This window comes from Dendropsophus ebraccatus, chromosome 4 (genome assembly GCF_027789765.1).
Source record: "Dendropsophus ebraccatus isolate aDenEbr1 chromosome 4, aDenEbr1.pat, whole genome shotgun sequence".
NCBI classification, from domain to species: domain Eukaryota; kingdom Metazoa; phylum Chordata; class Amphibia; order Anura; family Hylidae; genus Dendropsophus; species Dendropsophus ebraccatus.
In genome coordinates, this window is record NC_091457.1 from 63,202,646 (window position 1) to 63,223,796 (window position 21,151).

The 21,151-nt window shown below is 41.7% G+C and overlaps 1 protein-coding gene across 1 annotated transcript in view; it reads right to left on the reverse strand.

Annotated features, from left to right (window-relative positions):
• The window catches only part of RPGRIP1L (RPGRIP1 like), a 113,710-nt gene that overhangs the window by 60,686 nt on the left and 31,873 nt on the right, over window positions 1–21,151 (reverse strand). Inside the window, exons 7-9 of the mRNA XM_069965949.1 lie at window positions 20,581–20,686; window positions 14,347–14,493; window positions 11,453–11,526 (exon numbers count right to left, since the gene is read on the reverse strand). Of these exons, the coding sequence (XP_069822050.1) occupies window positions 11,453–11,526; window positions 14,347–14,493; window positions 20,581–20,686 (327 nt within the window). The remainder of the gene's footprint in view (window positions 1–11,452; window positions 11,527–14,346; window positions 14,494–20,580; window positions 20,687–21,151) is intronic.

Genomic DNA, 21,151 nt, shown 5'->3' on the forward strand with positions numbered 1-21,151 from the left:
GAATCACATTTTTTCACTTTAAGGTGCTGTCTCTTATATCATTTTTTGTGCACATACATCCGTCAGATTTACTAAACAGTGTAGCTTGGTGTATGTGTGAATTTAACAGCTTACGCCTGTTTTTTTCCTTCTTGACTTATGTGAGTGTGGTTATTCTTAAGAATTTTCTTAGCTGTGATTTATCATGTGTGCATTTTGGAATATTCACATATTTATTCGCTTCTGTACTCCAGTCCCAGGGTAGCGGAATTTTCCTAACTAAGGTCAATTCATGAATACCTGCAGTAAAATGCGCAGCACCAGGGAAGCTATAGCAGGTGATTTATGAACCAACATGCAAATATTCATAAATACTGGACTAGGCTGCAAACATATAAGCCAGTGCACAACGATAAAAATATTTGCAAAAAAACGTGCAAATGATAAATGTCCCCCATAGTATACACTCCGGCCGGGATTCCAACTGGTCGCATGGAAAACCGACAGTTCAGTTTTGTGTGGCCGCTATTCACTGAATAGCCACCACACAGACCTGTCAATTTGCACAATGGAGAGTGTGGTGAATTGAGATACGGGTGCACACGGATGCACCCGCATCCCAATTCAACAGAAATTAAGTTTATCCGGCCGGTACTGCAGTACCAGCTGGGATAAACTTCACTGACACCGGACGTTCTGTGACACGGTCGACTCACAGAACGGCCAGTGTCTTACGTAGTGTGAACCTGGCCTAAATCTGTATAGCATTGGTGTATTATGGATAGTATAAGTAGATCCCCATATTACCCACTAGCGCTGTATTGCACTTACTGGATTGCCAAAATAGAAGTTATATTTTAACATGATTCTGTGCTAGGTTTCTAAATCTTCAGTCTATGCATCTGTGGTTCTCTTTCCATAGTGCAGTATACCACATACTGACAGCTATTTTAAAATCAGCAATTACCAGGGCATAACAAGCAAGCTTTAATGGACAGTGGTAATCGTGAGCCAAGGAAGCTATCAGTTTTATTTGTGTAATGCAGCTGATGACACCTGAGCTTTTACTAGTACACTAAATATGTTCTACACTGTTCTTTGCTACAACAACATGAGAAGAATGTTAGATTTGTATTATATTGAAACTAAAAGTAAGTGCTAGTAAAAATCTATAGGAGTAGCGCTGGCTTCCTTAAAACATAACACTTGGAAAGGAGAAGGTAGTGGCACAGAGATCACTTGTCCTAATGTTTAAAGAATTAGGAAAACATATTCTGTTATGCTGCTTCTTAAACCAAAGGCGCCTTGCATAGCCTGTGGTTAGAAAAGATGAAAGACTTTGTGGGATGAGCATGGGAATGGCCTTAATTTAGAGTCCCAACTATGTTGAGTAAAAAAAAAAATTGGCACAGGTTGTGCCTTTTGTGGGACTGCAGTAGGAAATTAGATGTATAATGCATAAGAGTCCAAATTCCAGTACTGACATGACCACAGACTCTTCAACTATGTACTAGGGTCTGAAATCGCCACCCAGCTTTGACCAGAAACTAGTACTAGGCCGAAGGGCACTAAAATGATGGGTTAGTAGAAGAGAAATAAAATGTAAAAAAGAGACAGCACTAGAGCAAATTAAGGAATGACATATGTAAAAAAAGATCACCTCAAATGACATATATGGACAGATCAACATGTAATGTACTCTTCATTTAATCAGTATAAACATTTAATAACGTACACTACCGTTCAAAAGTTTGGGGTCACATTGAAATGTCTTTATTTTTGAAGGAAAAGCACTGTACTTTTCAACGAAGATAACTTTAAACTAGTCCTAACTTTAAAGAAATACACTCTATACATTGCTAATGTGGTAAATGACTATTCTAGCTGCAAATGTCTGTTTTTTGGTGCAATATCTACATAGGTGTATAGAGGCCCATTTCCAGCAACTATCACTCCAGTGTTCTAATGGTACAATGTGTTTGCTCATTGGCTCAGAAGGCTAATTGATGATTAGAAAACCCTTGTGCAATCATGTTCACACATCTGAAAACAGTCTAGCTCGTTACAGAAGCTACAAAACTGACCTTCCTTTGAGCAGATTGTGTTTCTGGAGCATCACATTTGTGGGGTCAATTAAACGCTCAAAAAGAGAACTTTCATCTGAAACTCGACAGTTTATTCTTGTTCTTAGAAATGAAGGCTATTCCATGCGAGAAATTGCTAAGAAATTGAAGATTTCCTACAACGGTTTGTACTACTCTCTTCAGAGGACAGCACAAACAGGCTCTAACCAAAGTAGAAAAAGAAGTGGGAGGCAGTGTTGCACAACTAAGCAAGAAGATAAGCACATTAGAGTCTCTAGTTTGAGAAACAGACGCCTCACAGGTCCCCAACTGGCATCTTCATTAAATAGTACCCGCAAAACACCAGTGTCAACATCTACAGTGAAGAGGCGGCTGCGGGATTTTGGCCTTCAGGGCAGAGTGGCAAAGAAAAAGCCATATCTGAGACTGGCCAATAAAAGAAAAAGATTAAGATGGGGAAAAGAACACAGACATTGGACAGAGGAAGACTGGAAAAAAGTGTTGTGGACGGATGAATCCAAGTTTGAGGTGTTTGGATCACAAAGAAGAACGTTTGTGAGACGCAGAACAAATGAAAAGATGCTGGAAGAATGCCTGACGCCATCTGTTAAGCATGGTGGAGGTAATGTGATGGTCTGGGGTTGCTTTGGTGCTGGTAAGGTGGGAGATTTGTACAGGGTAAAAGGGATTCTGAATAAGGAAGGCTATCACTCAATTTTGCAACGCCATGCCATACCCAGTGGACAGCGCTTGACTGGAGCCAATTTCATCCTACAACAGGACAATGACCCTAAACACACCTCCAAATTGTGCAAGAACTATTTACAGCAGAAGCAGGCAGCTGGTATTCTATTGGTAATTGAGTGGCCAGCGCAGTCACCAGATCTGAACCCCATTGAGCTGTTGTGGGAGCAGCTTGACCATATGGTACGCCAGAAGTGCCCATCCAACCAATCCAACTTGTGGGAGCTGCTTCTAGAAGCGTGGGGGGCAATTTCTCCAGCTTACCTCAACAGATTAATAGCTAGAATGCCAAAGGTGTGCAATGCTGTAATTGCTGCAAAAGGAGGATTCTTTGACGAACACAAAGTTTGATGTAAAAATGTATGTTATTTCAAATACAAATCATTATTTCTAACCTTGTCAATGTCTTGACTCTATTTTCTATTCATTTCACAACGTATGGTGGTGAATAAGTGTAACTTTTCATGGAAAACACAAAATTGTTTGGGTGACCCCAAACTTTTAAACGGTAGTGTACATTAATCATGTACAAAGCGACATGTATTTAATCAGATTCTTTGCTACAACTGTGAAAGCACTTTAAGGCTGAGTTCACACTATGTATATTTCAGTCAGTATTGTGGTCCTCATATTGCAACCAAAACCAGGAGTGGATTAAAAACACAGAAAGGATCTGTTCACACAATGTTGAAATTGAGTGGATGGCCGCCATTTAATGGCAAATATTTGCTGTTATTTTAAAACAACGGCTGTTATATTGAAATAATGGCAGTTATTTACTGTTATATGGCGGCCATCCACTCAATTTCAACATTGTGTGGACAGAGCCTTTTTGTGTTTTTAATCCACTCCTGGTTTTGGTTGCAATATGAGGAACACAATACTGACTGAAATATACGTAGTGTGAACCTAGCCTAAGGGTGGGTTCACAAATAACAGAATCACAGCAGATTTCAGGTTGTGAGTATGTAACCCTAATCAAACTGACAGTATGTAAACGCAGCCCCCCTCAACCAGCCGCACCCTGCTGCATACTTTACCAGTCCACTTTCTGGCTTGTTCTGTGGCTCCCGGCGCAGCCAATCAGTGTGCTGTCCCATCGAAGCCACTGATTGGCTGAGTGGGATGTCAGAATGTTCACACAATGTAATAAGAGCAAAATACAGCTGTATTTTCACCTCCAAACACGGTGTGTGAACTTACCCCACATAGGCTTTTTTTTTTTTTTTTTTTCTGGGAGAAGGCAGCTATTTTAAAGTAGCAGTTCACATATTCACCACAGGTGATCGGTGTCCTGAGGAGCAGCTATTTGCGATTGAAAACTGGAAGTCATGCTCTCCCATAGAGAATGCATTGTAAAGCGTGACTTCCGGGCTTCAATCACAGGAGAGGGGTCATAGGATTGGATGACCTGAGCGTGCAATTTAAACAGCGCCGCGGGACCGGAACGAAGCCGCATCGCAAGACATCAATGATCTGTGATGAATATATGTGCCATCTGTGATGAATATATGTACCAGCGCCGAGTCGGGAGCGCAAATAAAAAAAATTTGTGAACTGCTTCTTTAATCATCCATAGCAAAAAAAATGCAACAAACCCGCACATTTTTTGCACATTTGCCACTGCAGACATTCCTACTGCATATCTGCCTCATGTCACCACACCTTAAAAGCTCCTGCAATCTAGCAGGGACAGGTTGTGTGCCCAGATGTCAAGGACTGACAGAAACCCTAAAGAGAACATATACTGTAAGCAGGTAGTAACTGCTTCTGTCTTCAGCATTTCAATTTGCACACAGTTGTTCCCAGAAGACCCAATGCTCATTATAATGTCATGGTGTCCCTCCCAACATGGAGAAGGTGCTGGGTCTTGTTAGACCTAGATCAGCTCTGAGTGACAAATTTAACAACAAGAGGCACCTCCTCACCTGGGGCTTCAAAAAATTTGCCAGTTACAGTGGAAAACTTCATTTAAAAAATTACATAAAGCGCTAAAAGGTGTTCCTCATAAGTCTAATATGACATCATGGTGGACACATTGGGGGGAATTTACTGAATACACCGGTCTTTAACAAAGGCCAGCACCTTTTAGTAAATCTGGCTATCTGGCACCTTTTTGTAAATTTGTGCTATGTTTTATGTCTGCTAGCAGGCATAAATCACGATTTATTACGGAAACTGGAGAGAAAGGAACGGCTGCACATTCCATCTATGGCTGATACTAATGCCGCCTGGCCTATATTTAAAAATCAACACCAGAGTGTCTGTATATGATTTGATCAAGCCATAATAGCCCCGTGTACCAACGTGCAGGTCCTCTGGTTCACACGGGTCCTTACGCTAACTCCACACCGTGTCGGTCAGTGACCGCCACCCCCACAAAGCGTGCACGTGCAGGGAAGGGGGGCTATGGAATGGCCCTGCAACCCCCATGTCACAGGACCAGACCTAAGAAGCCCCACCAGAACCCGGTCAGCACCACCGGCGGGGGAGGCTGCCCCCAAACGAAGTATGGATATGGTATTACACTTAGCACTGCAGCTCTCACAGAGTGGGGAGGACGTAAGGTACTGACATGTGAGCACAGGCATATCCTGCTGATTTTGGTCATGTGGGTCTTATAAAGGAGTGCGAGCTGTTCAGAGAGGGAGAACTGTAAAACACGGAAACTGGAGAAAGGAACGGCTGCACATCCCATCTATGGCTGATACTAATGCCACTTGGCCTATATTTAAAAATCAACACCAGTGTGTCTGTATATGATTTGATCAAGCCATACTAGCCCCGTGTACCAACGTGCAGGTCCTCTGGTTCACGCGGGTCCCTACGCTAACTCACCGGCACAGTGTGGAGTTACAGAGACTCTGGTGTTGATTTTTAATACAGGCCAAGCAGCATTAGTATCAGCCATATACTCAGCAGTGGTAAGTGTAATACCATATCCATACTTGTGTCGTTTGGGGGCAGCCTCCCCCGCCGGTGGTGCTGGCCGGGTTCTGGTGGGGATTTTTGGTTCTGGTCCTGTGACATGGGGGTTGCAGGGCCATTCCATGGCCCCCATTCCCTGCACGTACACTCTTTGCGGGGGTGGCGGTCACTGACCGACACGGTGTGGAGTTAGCGTAGAGACCCGTGTGAACCAGAGGACCTGCACGTTGGTACACGGGGCTATTATGGCTTGATCAAATCATATACAGACACTCTGGTGTTGATTTTTAATACAGGCCAAGCAGCATTAGTATCAGCCATATACTCAGCAGTGGTAAGTGTAATACCATATCCATACTTGTGTCGTTTGGGGGCAGCCTCCCCCGCCGGTGGTGCTGGCCGGGTTCTGGTGGGGATTTTTGGTTCTGGTCCTGTGACATGGGGGTTGCAGGGCCATTCCATGGCCCCCATTCCCTGCACGTACACTCTTTGCGGGGGTGGCGGTCACTGACCGACACGGTGTGGAGTTAGCGTAGGGACCCGTGTGAACCAGAGGACCTGCACGTTGGTACACGGGGCTATTATGGCTTGATCAAATCATATACAGACACTCTGGTTTAGATTTTTAATATAGGCCAAGCGGCATTAGTATCAGCCATAGATGGGATGTACAGCCATTCCTTTCTCTCCAGTTTCCGTGAATCACGATTTATTAGGCACTGAAGGAGATAGGTCAATAACAGGGCTGTGGAGTCGGTAAGCCGCAGCTCCGAATCCAACTCCGACTCCTGAATTTTATCAGGACCGACTCAGACTCCTGCTCCTTCATAAATGGCCAGTCATATACGAGGGGAGTTATTTATCACACTGGCTCAGCAGCTTCTCCCTAAAGTCCTACATGATCCTGGGGCGACTTCTGAGTGAATAAAGGAATACTGTATATACGGCAGATTCTCCTGTGTGTGCATTGGATGCAGCCAGTCTCCAGCCTCCATGTCCCGAACAACTCAGAACTAGACTAGATGGAGCAGGTGGTCTTTTCCTGCTGACAGTCTTCCATGTTTCTAACTAAATATTCACCATACTTAAAGAAACACTGCTAACGATGCCAGATCCCTGTGATATAGAGGTCAGCAATAGTGATATACAGGGGTCACACATAGTGATATAGAGAGGGGTCACACATAGTGATATAGAGGTCACACAGTGATATGGAAGGTCAATGTGTGGGCACGCAATAGCACACACACACACACACACAGCCTGCTGCAGCCATAGCACACAGACACACAGCCTGCTGCAGCCATAGCACACACACACAGCTTGCTGCAGCCATAGCGCACACCAAACACACACACACACAGCCTGCTGCGGCCATAGCACACATACACACAGCCTGCTGCGGCCATAGCACACATACACACAGCCTGCTGCAGCCATAGTGTGTACACAAACACACACAGCTTGCTGCAGCGATAGCACACATACACACAGCCTGCTGAAGCCATAGCGCGCACACACACACAGCCTGCTGTAGTCACAGCACACACACAGCCTACTGCAGCCATAGCATGCACGCACACACACACACACACACACACACACACCTGCAGCCATTGAATACTGAAGAAAAACACACAATCTTCTCTCAGAGAGAAAACACCACACTGAGGACAGAGGTTACTGCTACACTACTTATGACTTCTCCTCCTCCTATATATTACACAGGATATCTTCATATTACACTGCTGCTTATATACAGTCATCCAGCATCCAGGAAGAGAACAGCACAGATCTCTCCCCACACAATGGACTCTTCCAGCTCAGAAACAAACTACCAAATGTGACTGACAACTTTCCCATGACCCCCCCCCCCCTTATGTAATAGGGCCAGTGTCCTATAAGAATGTTGCTCATAATTTATATTCATGAGCAAAACTTGTAAAATTCTTATCAAGAATCAATTCTACATTTTTTAAGATATTTTTTTAAAGCTGGAGTCTGAGTTGGTACATTTTTTTCCGACTCCAACTCCGACTCCAGCCAAAGCTAGCTCTGACTCCAGCCAAAACTAGCTCCAACTCCGACTCCACGACTCAGACTCCACAGCCCTGGTCAATAATCAACGAATTCACTGTTTGGAAAGTCATTCACAAGTTCAGCTTCGGAGGAGCGCGCAAGATGCTAAAAAAATGGTCAGTATTTCATCCCATGACCTACAGAAAGCTCTGCCCACAACTGATGTAAAAGGGTATGACCCTACAATTAGAAGGAAGCTCTATAATTTACATCTATGGCAGAAAAACATGTTGCCCATAAACATCTGCACAAACACCAAGATTTGTGAAAAAAAAGGAAGATGTACAGTATAAGAACTGGTGTATTCAACAGCCTTACATCAAAGATCTAATTGATGGACTTGTTTTTTAAAAGTCACAAGACAAGTGACTAGTGACCAATTTAAAAAAAGGATCAGTGACTCTCATTTTCTGCCAATGTAAGATGCAATTATATATATATATATATATATATATATATATATATATATACACATACACACACACGCACAAATAATAGTCACTGAAATTTTAAATAGTGGAATATTCTCCCCAGGGGAAGCTGGCAGGATTACAGAGTCCATTTCATATTCCACGCATTGAGGCAGTAGGTTAATTAAAGAGTATTTTTATCCTGTCTACAATGTCTGTCTGAGCAGAAATGACTCAGAAAGTACATACTTTACAATGCACCATTTGCCTCTGACAACTGGGATTAATGAATAAAAAACCTAAGTGTGTAGAGAACCCAGCTGAGCAAAAAGGAATACCCAAAGCTTGTCTAGAGGTTTGAAAATCCCCCTCTTCCTTTTACCTAATCGAAAACCTACCTACAATAAGAAGAAAATTAATTCAGAATGGGATCAGCTCAAGCAGAAAATGCAATTTTCAAAATGATTTACAACACAAAAGAGATATGACACCTAATAAAGAATAATGATTTCATAAGATCTGCAGTACTTTCTGGTCAGATGCCTAAATCTAAATACAGTGAGTTTACCAACTAGTTAACTCTTTCAATCAAAAGACCACTACATTAAAGGAATACAAAATACAATAAACTGTAAGCATGATATCTAAAAAAAACCTTTAATAATATAATGGATTCTAAGATAATTATTAAACATGACATCATTAAAACTATAACTATTCTCTTTTTAAAGTCAGGGTTTAAAACAATTACATCCATTAGGCCACATATCCGGTTTACATGCATTGATATTTCTTGTTCAAGTGTTCGAGCATTTAGTAACAAGCCTACAACTCTCACTTGGCTTGAGATCTGAACTCTGTATCTGGATATAAATGTATGTCACAAATAGGAGTTAGTACTTGCTTAGTTATTGGAGGGTAGAGCTAGGCAATACACACACACAAAAAAAAACACATTAAAAATATTTTTTAACATTATGGACACTTATCAATTAAAATTTCAATAAACAGAACACTTTTCTTCTTACAGGAAGCCTCAGATACTATTTTCATACCCCCCTTAAAGGCAATATCCTTGTAGTAAGCACCCCTGTAGTATACCTCCTCTGTAGACAATCCCCCTGTAGGTAAGCCCCTATGCCCTACCATTAATTCCATCTCTACATAATTTCCCCTTTAGGCAATCCCCTTGTGGTGATCCCCCTCAGCTCTGTACTAAGATTATTCCCTTGCAAGTAATCCCAAGAATAAATACCAGACAGACATACTCGTCTGGCTTTTGGGCAGTTTCCCGATGTCTCCTCTTCCTACACGCCCTGCAAGTTGGGGAGCTCTTTTGGCTTGAGGCAGAATGCTGCCTGCAACCACAACAGTGACTGGCAGGACGAAAAGCCAATTCTTTACTCTGTCAAAGCACTCTATTTAACTATAAGGGTTCATATTAAGAGCCCTGATAGTTAAAAGTTTAGGAACAGCCCCAGCAGCTAAGTGCCCCTTCCAACTTCCCTCTTTAAAGTGATACTGTCACTCCCTTTCTATATAGGAAGTTCTCAGCACTATTCTTAAGCCTATATTGTGGATATTTAAAATCTTACTGTACAAAGGGGCAGGACTTTACAGGTGTGAAACCTCATATATCCGCCCATATTGGCACCAACTATTTGCTCCACTGCAGCCGCTCCTGCTCGGATGACCCCCGACCTTCACACTAGAGTCCCCCACATTTTTTCTAGTTGCTGGCAGACTAGGAAAGGAGGTCGGTGGTAGTGAGTGCAGGAGCCAATGAAGAATGTAGTTTCCTTCAGACAACTCTGACCTTTATTCCAAGGCTGCGGGCAAGTGGGGGACTCCAGTATGGAGGTCAGGGGTCACAGAGCAGGAGCCGATGTAGAGAAGCAAATAGTTTTCTGCTATTTACTCTTTCTGCACTGCAGCAAGTGATGTTACTTTGGTTATTTTGTGTTACTTACAGGCTGCAGCTAGGAAAGAGTTAAAGTGACACTGTCAACCTCTTTTTGCATTATGACTTCTCTACACAGGTGTAAAAGGTAAATTTGGCAGTTCTCATACCTCATTTTATATCATACGTCATGATGTTTGTTCCAGTAAAAAGTGATCTTTTATCATCTGGGATTGGGATACCTGAGCGGGGCTTCACGGCTGAAGCGCCACTTAGCCATGCCCCTCCGCCGCGTCATCGCCACATAGGACCCGCCCCCTCATCAGCCATTGGAAGGGTCGGCGGAAAGGTCTAGGCCCCACCCCCACTAGATTGGCCCACGTGGCGCTTTGGTCGTGAAGCCTCGCCCAGGTATCCCAATCCCAGATATGAAAAGATTACTTTTTACTGGAACAAGCACCATGATGTATGATAGAAAATGAGGTATGAAAACTATTAAATTTAACCTTTACACCTGTGTAGAGCAGTCATAATGCAAAAAGGGGGTGACATTGCCAGATTAAAGAGAAGAATTGTCAGCTTCTGTGTCCTCTGACATTTCTTTTTTAGAACACAGGAGACAAAAATGTGTGATTTTTGAAAAAAAAAAAAAAGAAAAAATGACAATGTCAGCCCCCTAAGGGTGAATTAACTGAATTAATCCCCAAGCCCTTTAGCTGGGTTATTGCCGCAGAGCTCCCAATAAAGTGAATGAGAGTTTTTTGCCGCTGGAATTTGGACACTATCTGTGACATGAATGCTGCTGACTTCTGGTGGAATGCATTGATGCTTACTGAACAGCAGCCCAGACTTATAATGACATGAGTTTTTGCTCTGAATGGGATTTTCTGCTCAAGAGCAGAAGGCTCCTGCCTGAGCCAAAGGCTATACAGTACGCATACAGAAGTTAAGTGGCAATGCTGTTTATTCTTTTGGTGCAAGGCATACTGCCCTGCAGTCTAGGCTGTGCGCCATTGCTTGCAATACAGAAGCTAAGTGGTGATGCTATTGCACCACCATTTATCACATTACACTCAATGGGTGCTCCAGACCAATGGAGTGTAAAACCTGCAAGCTTGCTGAGATTTCTAATACCCTTTAAATTCAATGGTTAGCAAATCCACTGCAGATTTCAGGTATAATGCGCTGTATGAAATCTAAATTATGTAGCCCTCAGTGTAGAGCTTGTACTATATTTGTACTGAATCTACACTGAAATGGGAATGTACATGGAAAGAGGAAAATACTTTAGCACAGTACATAGAAACAACTTAACTTAAGTTTCATACCTGTTAAACAATTTATCAGAGTTTTGCTTTAAGAGATCCCGTTCCTTCTCCAAATCACTGATTCGATCAAGTAGCTGAAAGAGAAAATTAGAACATTCTACACAAAGTAGTACAGAGATATTAGCTGTGGTAACATATTGGATTCTAAACTGCATTTTGCCTGTTAATTTAAAGGGGGAGAAAATATACCCATGTCTATACGTTACAAATAAGTTCTAGAATCTTAAGCAGTCAGGTGAATAATCCTGCACTCTGACAGCTGGATAGGAGACTATTTAGGTTTATTTACTGCAAAAGCAATTAATGAGTGATGGGGTAAACAGGACAAAGGTCTCTTCTAAGGCTTCTGGATGAAGCCTGGTCTCTATGATATCTCCCATACAAAGAAGAGGTGATAATGCTCTTCTACATATCTGTAGCCCACTCTTAACAGCAGCATCAGTATGGAGGACTTTACAGAGCAGTTTTGAACAGTGAATAAAGCACTTGGGTGATGTCCAATATACACAATAATTATTTGTGTACGCTTCTTTCAGTGATTTCAGGCTTTCACCAATCACTCTTCTCCTATTTTTCACCTAACCCTTCTCTTCTCCATAGACTTGTATAGGCAGCATGTAAACTAATCCCTCACTGAGCTGCCAGTTGGTCCTATAAAGAAAAGTAAATTATGTGAGGGATGAGTTACATTGACAAAGTGCCATTTTTTCCTGTAAGATTTATAACCAATTATATTTGTTTTTATTAAAAATTTGTTGAAATGGCAGAGTTCATTTTAGAAGAGTATAGCCCTGATCGATATAAGAAAGGTTGTTAGATAATAGCGTTGTGCTGTTAAATTGTGTCACTTCACAATACATCTTTATTAAAAAGCCTTCCTGGGGTTTCAACAGTAAATCATGGCAATGTGTTACCTATACTGGTGTCATGTGGTGTGGTCATGTAATTCATTAAAATTTAGGTCATGTGATTATATCATGTGTCAGTACCACAAAATCATAATGGGACCAGGTTGCTAGAAGATGAGATAGGTCTGGAGTGCAATACCAGACAAAGACTATGTAATAGAGTGGCAGTCTGTCTTTAAGAAGCTGTCGACATATACCCTAATAAAGCGTCCATGGCATATAAACTATGCATTAAGTTTATACATAATAAGTAATACAGAAAAGGATTGGAGAGTAGTTATGTATTTCAGTAAATAATTCATATTGTATATTACCATGAGTGTGGCATATATACAATCCACCATATTAATTGACATTCATAAATATGAATTTCTGAAAACAAGTGGAAAGCCAACAACGGTAACTGATTCACATATAAAAGGATGAATAGAAGTAGAATAAAATAAACCAAAAAACCCTCTAATGACAGTGTTGACAGGAGATGAGAATTATAAAACCTCTGCCACAGTTGAATCAACTCATCTGTTTTAATGCAAAATTTCAATTACAAGCTCTTTAAAACATGCCAAAGAGAACCACTGGCAGAGAAAAAAGACTGGCTTAGCTTCCAGACAGAACAGAGATGTCTTCTTTTATATGATTTCATTTCACTGAACTGTGACACGCACTGAAATGCAGAGTGGCTGAATTATTAAATGGATATGGCATGCATAATCCCGATTTCCTTGTCTAGCTCAAGAAATGTGCTGTAACTAAACCTTGCTAAGTGAAAAAAGTCAGCATTAAAGGAATCTGAAGAGAAAAACAGAAGGTTAGAACAAAATATAAAATGTGGACAGAAATAGGTCACACTGTGTCATTTACCCAAATGATAAAGGGGTATTCCTTTCGTATCGAATTATAGCGTATCACCAGCATATGCCATAATAATCTCATAAGTGCAGGTTCGATCCAGAGGTTGACGGGACAGAAGGCCTATCACTCTTTTCCTGTACAATCGTACTCGTTGCCAACCACGGGGGCAGGACTACAGATTTCTGTAGCTGAGAGCAGTACTGTGTAAAGAAAAGTGTAATTGTGGCTCTTGGCTACGGCTGCAGCCAGTCTGCAGATCGATGGAGGTTCCAGCAGTTTGTAAGCCCTTATGGGCAGAGTCCTCTATGTGCCATTTACTGTAATCATGTAATGTGTTTTTTTTTTTTATTTTGTTCTGTAGGTGTATCCTTATCCCTTGTATAGCACTCTTGAATTAAAGGGGATCTATCAGCAGGTTAGACAAATCTAACCTGCTCATATGTCCCTATTGCACAGGAGACACTTTCTTACCTTCCTGCCGACGCCGTCCAGTGCAGTTAGTCGTGGGCTTCATGGTCTGGTGAGACAGTTAGGAGGGCACCTGTAAGGAGCACTGCCTGCCGCCATAATACTGATCCACCCCTGGCCGGCCAGCTCCATTAATTATCATTATAAAGGGGTGGGCCAGTCAGGGAAGGAGCGACGCTATGGTTGCGGGCAGTGCTTCTAATGGGTTCCTCAGTGCTCCTAACAGTCTCACCAGACTATGGAGCCCACGACTTACAGAACAGGAACGGCGCAGAGGAGGAAGGTAAGCGACATACCTTCCTCCTCGGCATCTCCTGTGCAGTAGGGACATATCAGCACCTGGTAATAGTTACCCTTTAAGGGCACATTAAAATAAACAAATAACAACCTATCAATAAGTGATGGCTTAATGTAGCTATATGCTGTCACCTGCAATACTGGGGACACCTCTTTAACACCTTCAAAAGGATTCATTTACAGAATTTTTATGTATGTAATACCAATGTATTGTAACCTAAAGAACACAGGAAAAGTCTTGAAACATTTTATTTGTAACCTATGTATTACATGGCACATTCTATTTATCAGAATTGTGTTAATATGGTCACTTCTTACTTGTGGATATAAAAAAAATAGCACAATAGTACAAGAACTGACACCAACCTCTTCAGCTCTTCGCTGGGAGAAAGTGTTTGACTGCACTTGCTTCTCCAGGTGAAAGTTCTTCAAGCGCTCTTCTTTTAACTGGTTGTTAAGGCTTTCCACCTCACTCACAAACGCTTCCTGGCTTGCTTTCATTGTTTTTAAATTCTGGAAGACAACAATTTAAAAAAAAACATTTTTTTCAGTGACTTGTAGACATTGGGAGCATTTAACCACTTAAAGCTTAACAGTCATTTTTATTTTATTGCTGAAATCAGCAGTATAGGCAATTTTAAGAAACTCTATAATATGTACTATTAGGCAAAAAAGCCTCTTTCTGTACTCAAAAAGCAAAGGTCCAGCCTCCAACCCCCCCCCCCCCTTACTTCTTATCTGTGCATTATCAGGCAAATCTGTCTTCATTATAGAGAAGCCAGTGAAGATGGGTTCTGCTGTGTCCATTATATCCTATGGAGGGGGGAGGGGCCGAGGGAGATGAGTGAGCAGGAAGAAGAGACATGAAGGTCAGCTGTTTGGAGACTGAGCATCTAAAACACTGGATTCAGGGTTTAGAAAGGTCAGTGCTTATCTAGGAACTGAGAGAAGACTGCAGGGTGTTGTGCTGTGCAGGACAGCTTTGTGCTCTCTCACTCCTTTCAGCCCCTCCCCTCTCCATAGCCACATAATGGACACAGAAATCCTGCTTCTTCTGAAGTGAGGGGGAGCTAGAAAAACAGCTTTTTTCAGTACAGAAGGAAACTCTTTTGCTAAATAAAACCTATTACAGAGTTTCTTAAAATCGCTTGTACTGTTGACATTGTTTTCAGAAAAATGACCCTGAAATGACAGTTACGCTTTAAGTCTATGAGAGACTGACTTCCAGGCAGAAATTCTCTGTTCTAAAAGCTGAAATTGATGCAGATTCCACATACATTTTAGTAGCAAAAACAAAATCTTTAAGCTTGCGCACACAGGCAAAAACTTGTGCACAGGGCTGCTTATACGGAGTCCTGTCCTGAACCTCCCAATGATTTCTATGGCCGATTGAGAGTAGGATCACACAGGAAAAAGTTACACTTGTTTTTACAGTTTATCCTCTCCCAATTTTTTTAGGTTTTAACCACATGACTCTTAAGGGGGAAATTTGTCTGATTTCTGTGTCAAAAAACACATAGTTATTGGCTGTGTGAACATAACCTTAGTAGACTTAGACCATTAATCACCATATGTTATCAGTTTCTGTTTACTCAATTGGTAAATATCTAAGATAAAAAAAAAAAAGAAAAAAAAAAAAAAAAGAGTTCTTGCTGTTTGCCTCCATTTGCCATTGACATATGCAGCTTGTGAAGGTTTCACTATGTTAATGAGGCGGATAATCTCAGCATCCACCAGAGATCAATGAAGAACAGGAATCGAGAACATGGGCCAGTGACAGCTCTGCAATACAATAGGATGGTTGGTGATATGAGCCCAGGGAAACAAATTATACATTAGCCAGTGGGTAGGGGAATGCAGTACTGTAAATGAACCATTTTTGAGAAAATCCACAATGCATTTTGAGAAAATACACAATGCTTGAAAGGAGTGTATAAGCCTTTGGCTCACTTTTAAAAAAAGTTAAATGTCTCTCCATTTACTTGAATAGCTTTAAAAAGGACTCTCAAACATGAAAAGGAGGAATGACTATCTAATTTTCCACACTCCTGGACAAGGCAACACATATGAAAGATCTAATGAATAAATGCCTCTCCATGAGCCGAGCCCTGCATAGAGGAGTGAGAATGCTAATCCAGTTACAAAGATCAAAAGTAGGAGACATAAATATTAATAGTCTAAAAATAATGTATATAAAATATTTCCACTTTCCTTTTTCCAAAACTAAAATTTATGTAACAAACATACACAATGGCCATATGGTTCCTATTTTAAAATAAGATGAGGTGGGGTAGGATTATGTCTACAATAGGTCCTATTTACACAATGTACTGCACCTGCACAAACAGACTACAAATAAATATATATACACACACTAATTATTATATATAGTCAGTGACCTAAAGATTTTCACATTTCTATTGGGCTGCAGACTAGTTTGGGCCTTAATTTTATTATTTTGTAGGGGACACTACTATAAAAAAGAAACAAACTAAAAAAAATACTCTCCTACCTGGTTCCACCACAATCATATAGTCCCACATCCATCACTCTATTTTTAACTTTTGAAACAACAAGATAACTACTTTTTTTGTTCATTTTGACATTCCAAGAGCCATAACATTTTTATTTTACCATCACAGTAGCTGGATGAGGCCTTAAAGGGGAACTCCAGGTAGAGGTTAAAAAAAATGAAACTTCTGCAGAAGCATAATGCATTACTTATCTGTCTATCCCAGTTTTGAAACTACCAAAAATCCATTTGTTTGGAGGTGGGGGGGGTTCTGTTTTGTGTTTCTGTCCTTCTTGGTTGATGAGTTCCCAGAATGCAATGCTTTTCATCAGCTGATCATCACAATCAGTAAAATTAGTGCAGCACCTGCTTCTGGCTGGGCAGACATTGTAAATCCCTCAGGGGATTGGGGGATCCAGCCAAGCCTACTGTCTGCATCATCAGCCTGTCCTCAGCAAACACACACAATGTGAGGGTATGTGCACACTGAGCAATTCTCGAGGAATTGAAGCAGAAAGTTTTCAGGCAGAATTCAAGCAGAATTTAAGCCCCCCATTGACTTCTATAGGATTCCTCTAGCAGATCTACAGCAGAAAATTCTGCTCGGAAATTCTGCAGTGTGAACAACAGAGCAGAAAACCCATTGAATACAATGGGACTTTGCTCTGTACATATTTTACGGGAGGAATTTCAAGCTGAATTTCAAGCTGAATTCCTCGCCTTTTCCTCAGTGTGCACATACCCTGAGACAGAAGCCTGGAACATTAGTCTCTTAAGGTGGGAGAGCAGTGGGAGCAGGAGACAATGTGAATTGGCACAGGGGCCATTTTTTTCACTTCCTGGATTTCTATCAGCTACCAGGGTGGCGGAACCGCACAGATACGGTAATGCATTGTATAGATACATCTGTATAACTATTAATGTACTTTTAATAGAAAACATGTTTTTCTTATCCAGAGTTCCCCTTTAATGTTTTGCAGAATAATTTGTGTTTTTCAACTACATCAATTTGGGTGACATATTGCATAAAGTGTAAAATATATTTTGAAGAGATGGGGGGGGGGGGAAACAGCAACTGGGCAATTTTATTTAAAGGGGTATTCCACCAAAGCCTGGAAAAAAATAAAAAGCTCCCAAACTTAGCTGTTCTTGCTCATTAAGTCCCCTTGAGCATTTTGAACTGTCTCCTGTCTTTCTAGCTGCCGGCGTTCCTACGTAAGGGTGGGTTCAGACTGAGGAATTCTTGCGGAAAATGTCCGCGGAATTCCGTCAGCTGTCCGCCCGCACGGGCACGCGCTTTTCTGCCGGCTCCATAGACCCCATTCTATGGGCCGGCGTATTCCGCGATCCGCTGAAAGTGACATGACACTTCTTTCAGCGTATAGCGGAACACGTCGGCCCATAGAATGGTGTCTATGGGGCCGGCAGAAAGGTGCCCAGATGTGCGGGCGGACAGCTGACGGAATTCCGCGGACATTCTGAACCCACCCTTACAAGTTTGTCTAAATCCAAGATGACACTGGATGGGAAACGACATTTTCAATTGTGCAGTGCTTCTGTATGACTGGTCCATGATGCAGCAGAGCTGATACTCACATGATGTAGCAGAACTGATTATGTAGCAGAGCTGATACCCACATGATGTAGCAGAGCAGAGGGGTATTATTTAATGTAAAAGTCACCTGGGGTGGAATACTCCTAATTTTTGTAGGGTGTTAACCATGTAGTGAACTTTAGTCTGTGGGCCATTAAAATAATATCAGTATATATATATATATATATATATATATATTTTTTTTTTTTTTATTATTTTTTTGCCATTTCTCTACTTTTGCAAGAATTTGTTTTTGCGCCTATCTTGTCTACTAAGTTGTAGTTTTGGATGATGCATATGCTGAATCTGTGTATTTTTTTGCTGTACAACAAATGGTGTTGTGCAGGAACTTTAAAGGGAACAATTCACGCGAAAAAAGCCCAGGAAGCTATACATACAATGAAATGAAGTCCCCTGTTTCCAACCGTGTAACTGACAACGATGAGCTTTGCATATACCCCCTGAATACGAAGTTTGTGAATGTCCTGCGCCATATGCAAATTATCCTAAACTAGTCATGTGGGCTTTCCTCAGCGGCAAATTAGTCACTGATGGTGTGCTCCCGTAATCCCACCTCTCTGGGAGCATCAGTGCCCAGGTGCTCTGAGCATGATTCTCAATGCAGAAGCCTACTGCATGTCACAGAGGGACCGTGCTGATGCTCTCAAAGAGGCGGAATTAAAGCCAATTTGAGCACACCATCAACTAGTTCAGCGCTGAGGAACGGCCACATGACTAGTTGAGGGTAATTTGCATACGGCACAGGAGATTTACAAACTTCATATGTGCAAAGCTCCTAGGAGTCAGTAACACATTTGGAAACAGGGCAGGAGACTTCATTACACCGTAAGTATAGCTTCCTGAATTCTTCTGATACACACTGCTGACACACACTGAAAATAGCTGGTAGGACAAAGAGACACATAGTATCTTTCATATATCCAGCTGTGCTTCAAGAACCTAAAAAAAATGTTTGTAATTTTCCTGGACGAAGTGTCAAAGAGCACGGATGTCAAACTCAGGCCAACCAGCTGTTACAAAACTACAATTCCCATCATGCCTGGAAAGTCAATGCTAAAGCTCTGTCTGCCAAGGCATGATGGGAATTGTAGTTTTGTAACAGCTGGAGGGCCTGAGTTTGACACCTGTGTCAGAGGCTTTCCAATCTCCTGAAATGCTGCAAACTGGTATGCCTATTTGCTACTCCTCCCATCTCTGTGTCAGCCTGATCAATGGTTTAGAGCTGGAAGCCTAAGCAGGTTCAGGTATGGGAGGGGGCATTTCAGGAGCTAGGGGAAATATCTTTGACATTATTCTACAGTATAAAGGAACAGACAGATATATTATGTGACATGTGTCTCCCAGATCTAACAGTGTCAGCAGTGTCAGTCTTGGCTATAACTGAAATCTTTGAAGTGCTTATGTTCATAAACAGTGTAATATATACATATACACATTGACACAATGCTCATTTGTCGGCTGATGGCTGGCCCTATTACACAGGGTGATATCTTCCTGATTGGGCAGATAACTGGCCCATGTATTAAAGCCTTAAAGTGATACGGTCATCCCCTTTCTGTATGAGGACTTCTCTACGCAGCTATAAAGTAAGGAATGAAAACTGCAGAATTTCGGCTTTACAGCTGTGTAGAGAAGTGCTCATACAAAAAGGGTTGACAGTATCACTTTAAAGTGTAATTATAATTTTTGAAAATTTCTGACATGTCATAGCGACATGTAAGAAGTGCTGATCGGTCTGGATGCGGCTGCTGAGAACCCCGCAAATCGCTAGAACGAGAGGGCTGCCGCGTTCAGGAGCGTGCACTCTGCCCCTGCTCGTATTAGCTTTCTACGTAATTCGCCTCCTACAGCAGAGATGAAGGGGCAGAGAAATGCTCCCACCCCTTTGTTCTAGCGATCAGCCAGGTTCTCAGCAGTCAGGCCCAGACCTATCAGCGGCGGTCCGGGCCTGTGATTGGCTGAGCAGCCTGTCAGATAAGACAAGCCGCTCTGAAGCTGCAGCGCGCGGGACCCGGGGAGAAGAGGAGCAAGAGGAATTCTGGACCATGGATAGGTAATGTATTTATTTAGCAAATCGCCAGCCGCGCACCGCTATTACACGTAGCAGTGCATGGTCGGTGGCTGACAATTATAGGTCAGAACCTATATCAACGATCAGCCAATGACAACAATCATCGGCTGATCGTTGTGTTTATTACATGGAACGGTAATCAGCCGATTATCGTTTCGTGTAATAGTACCTTAACAGCTCTGATGGCTGAACTGTGTTCACAAACTAAGCGCCCAGGATATGACAAGGACAGATTTTTATCTGTTATAATTTCCATTAAATTACAGCAAGCAGAGGTCTCGTAAACTGTGAAGAATTAATATATTAAACAGATTAGAAAACTATAATTCCTTATTATATAAGAAGTAACCTTTCTAAAACCAGAATAACTTTTTTAGGTTTATAATTTAAAAAGAACCTTACTTCCTGAAGCAGATGAAACTTGCTCTCCATCTCGGTAAACGCCCTGTTCTTGTCTGCTAGCTGTTTCTGGAGCTTAATGGTAAGAACATTGTCTTTGATTGTTGTCCTAGGTTAGAAAAAAAACAAAACACCACAAACACTTCATATAGGTGAATGATGCAAAACATGAAAGAAGATAATCAGACAGAAAAGACAGCGTAGCGGCAACACTAATCACAAAGTCAGGCAGTGAAAGGTAGCACTTATTTCATCAAGGTAATGAGCTCTTATTTGCTAATGTCATGTATACTGTAATCTCTTGTAGGAAAGATTGCCAGACTGTCTGCAGATTGATCTGTGATGACTGTAATTATGACTTGCTTACACCAATGATACACACATGCAAACTGTACCACAAGACTGAATAAAGAAGAAATTATGTGACAAAGATGGAAGATAGAAAGAGTGATTACTCCGGAGGGAAAAAAATAATGGTCTGAGTCAAACTATCAATTAGTTGCACCAGGGGATCCTACAGTAAGCAGAGGCTCTGATCCCATTTGAAGCTGACTCCAGCGAGTCACTTGTCACT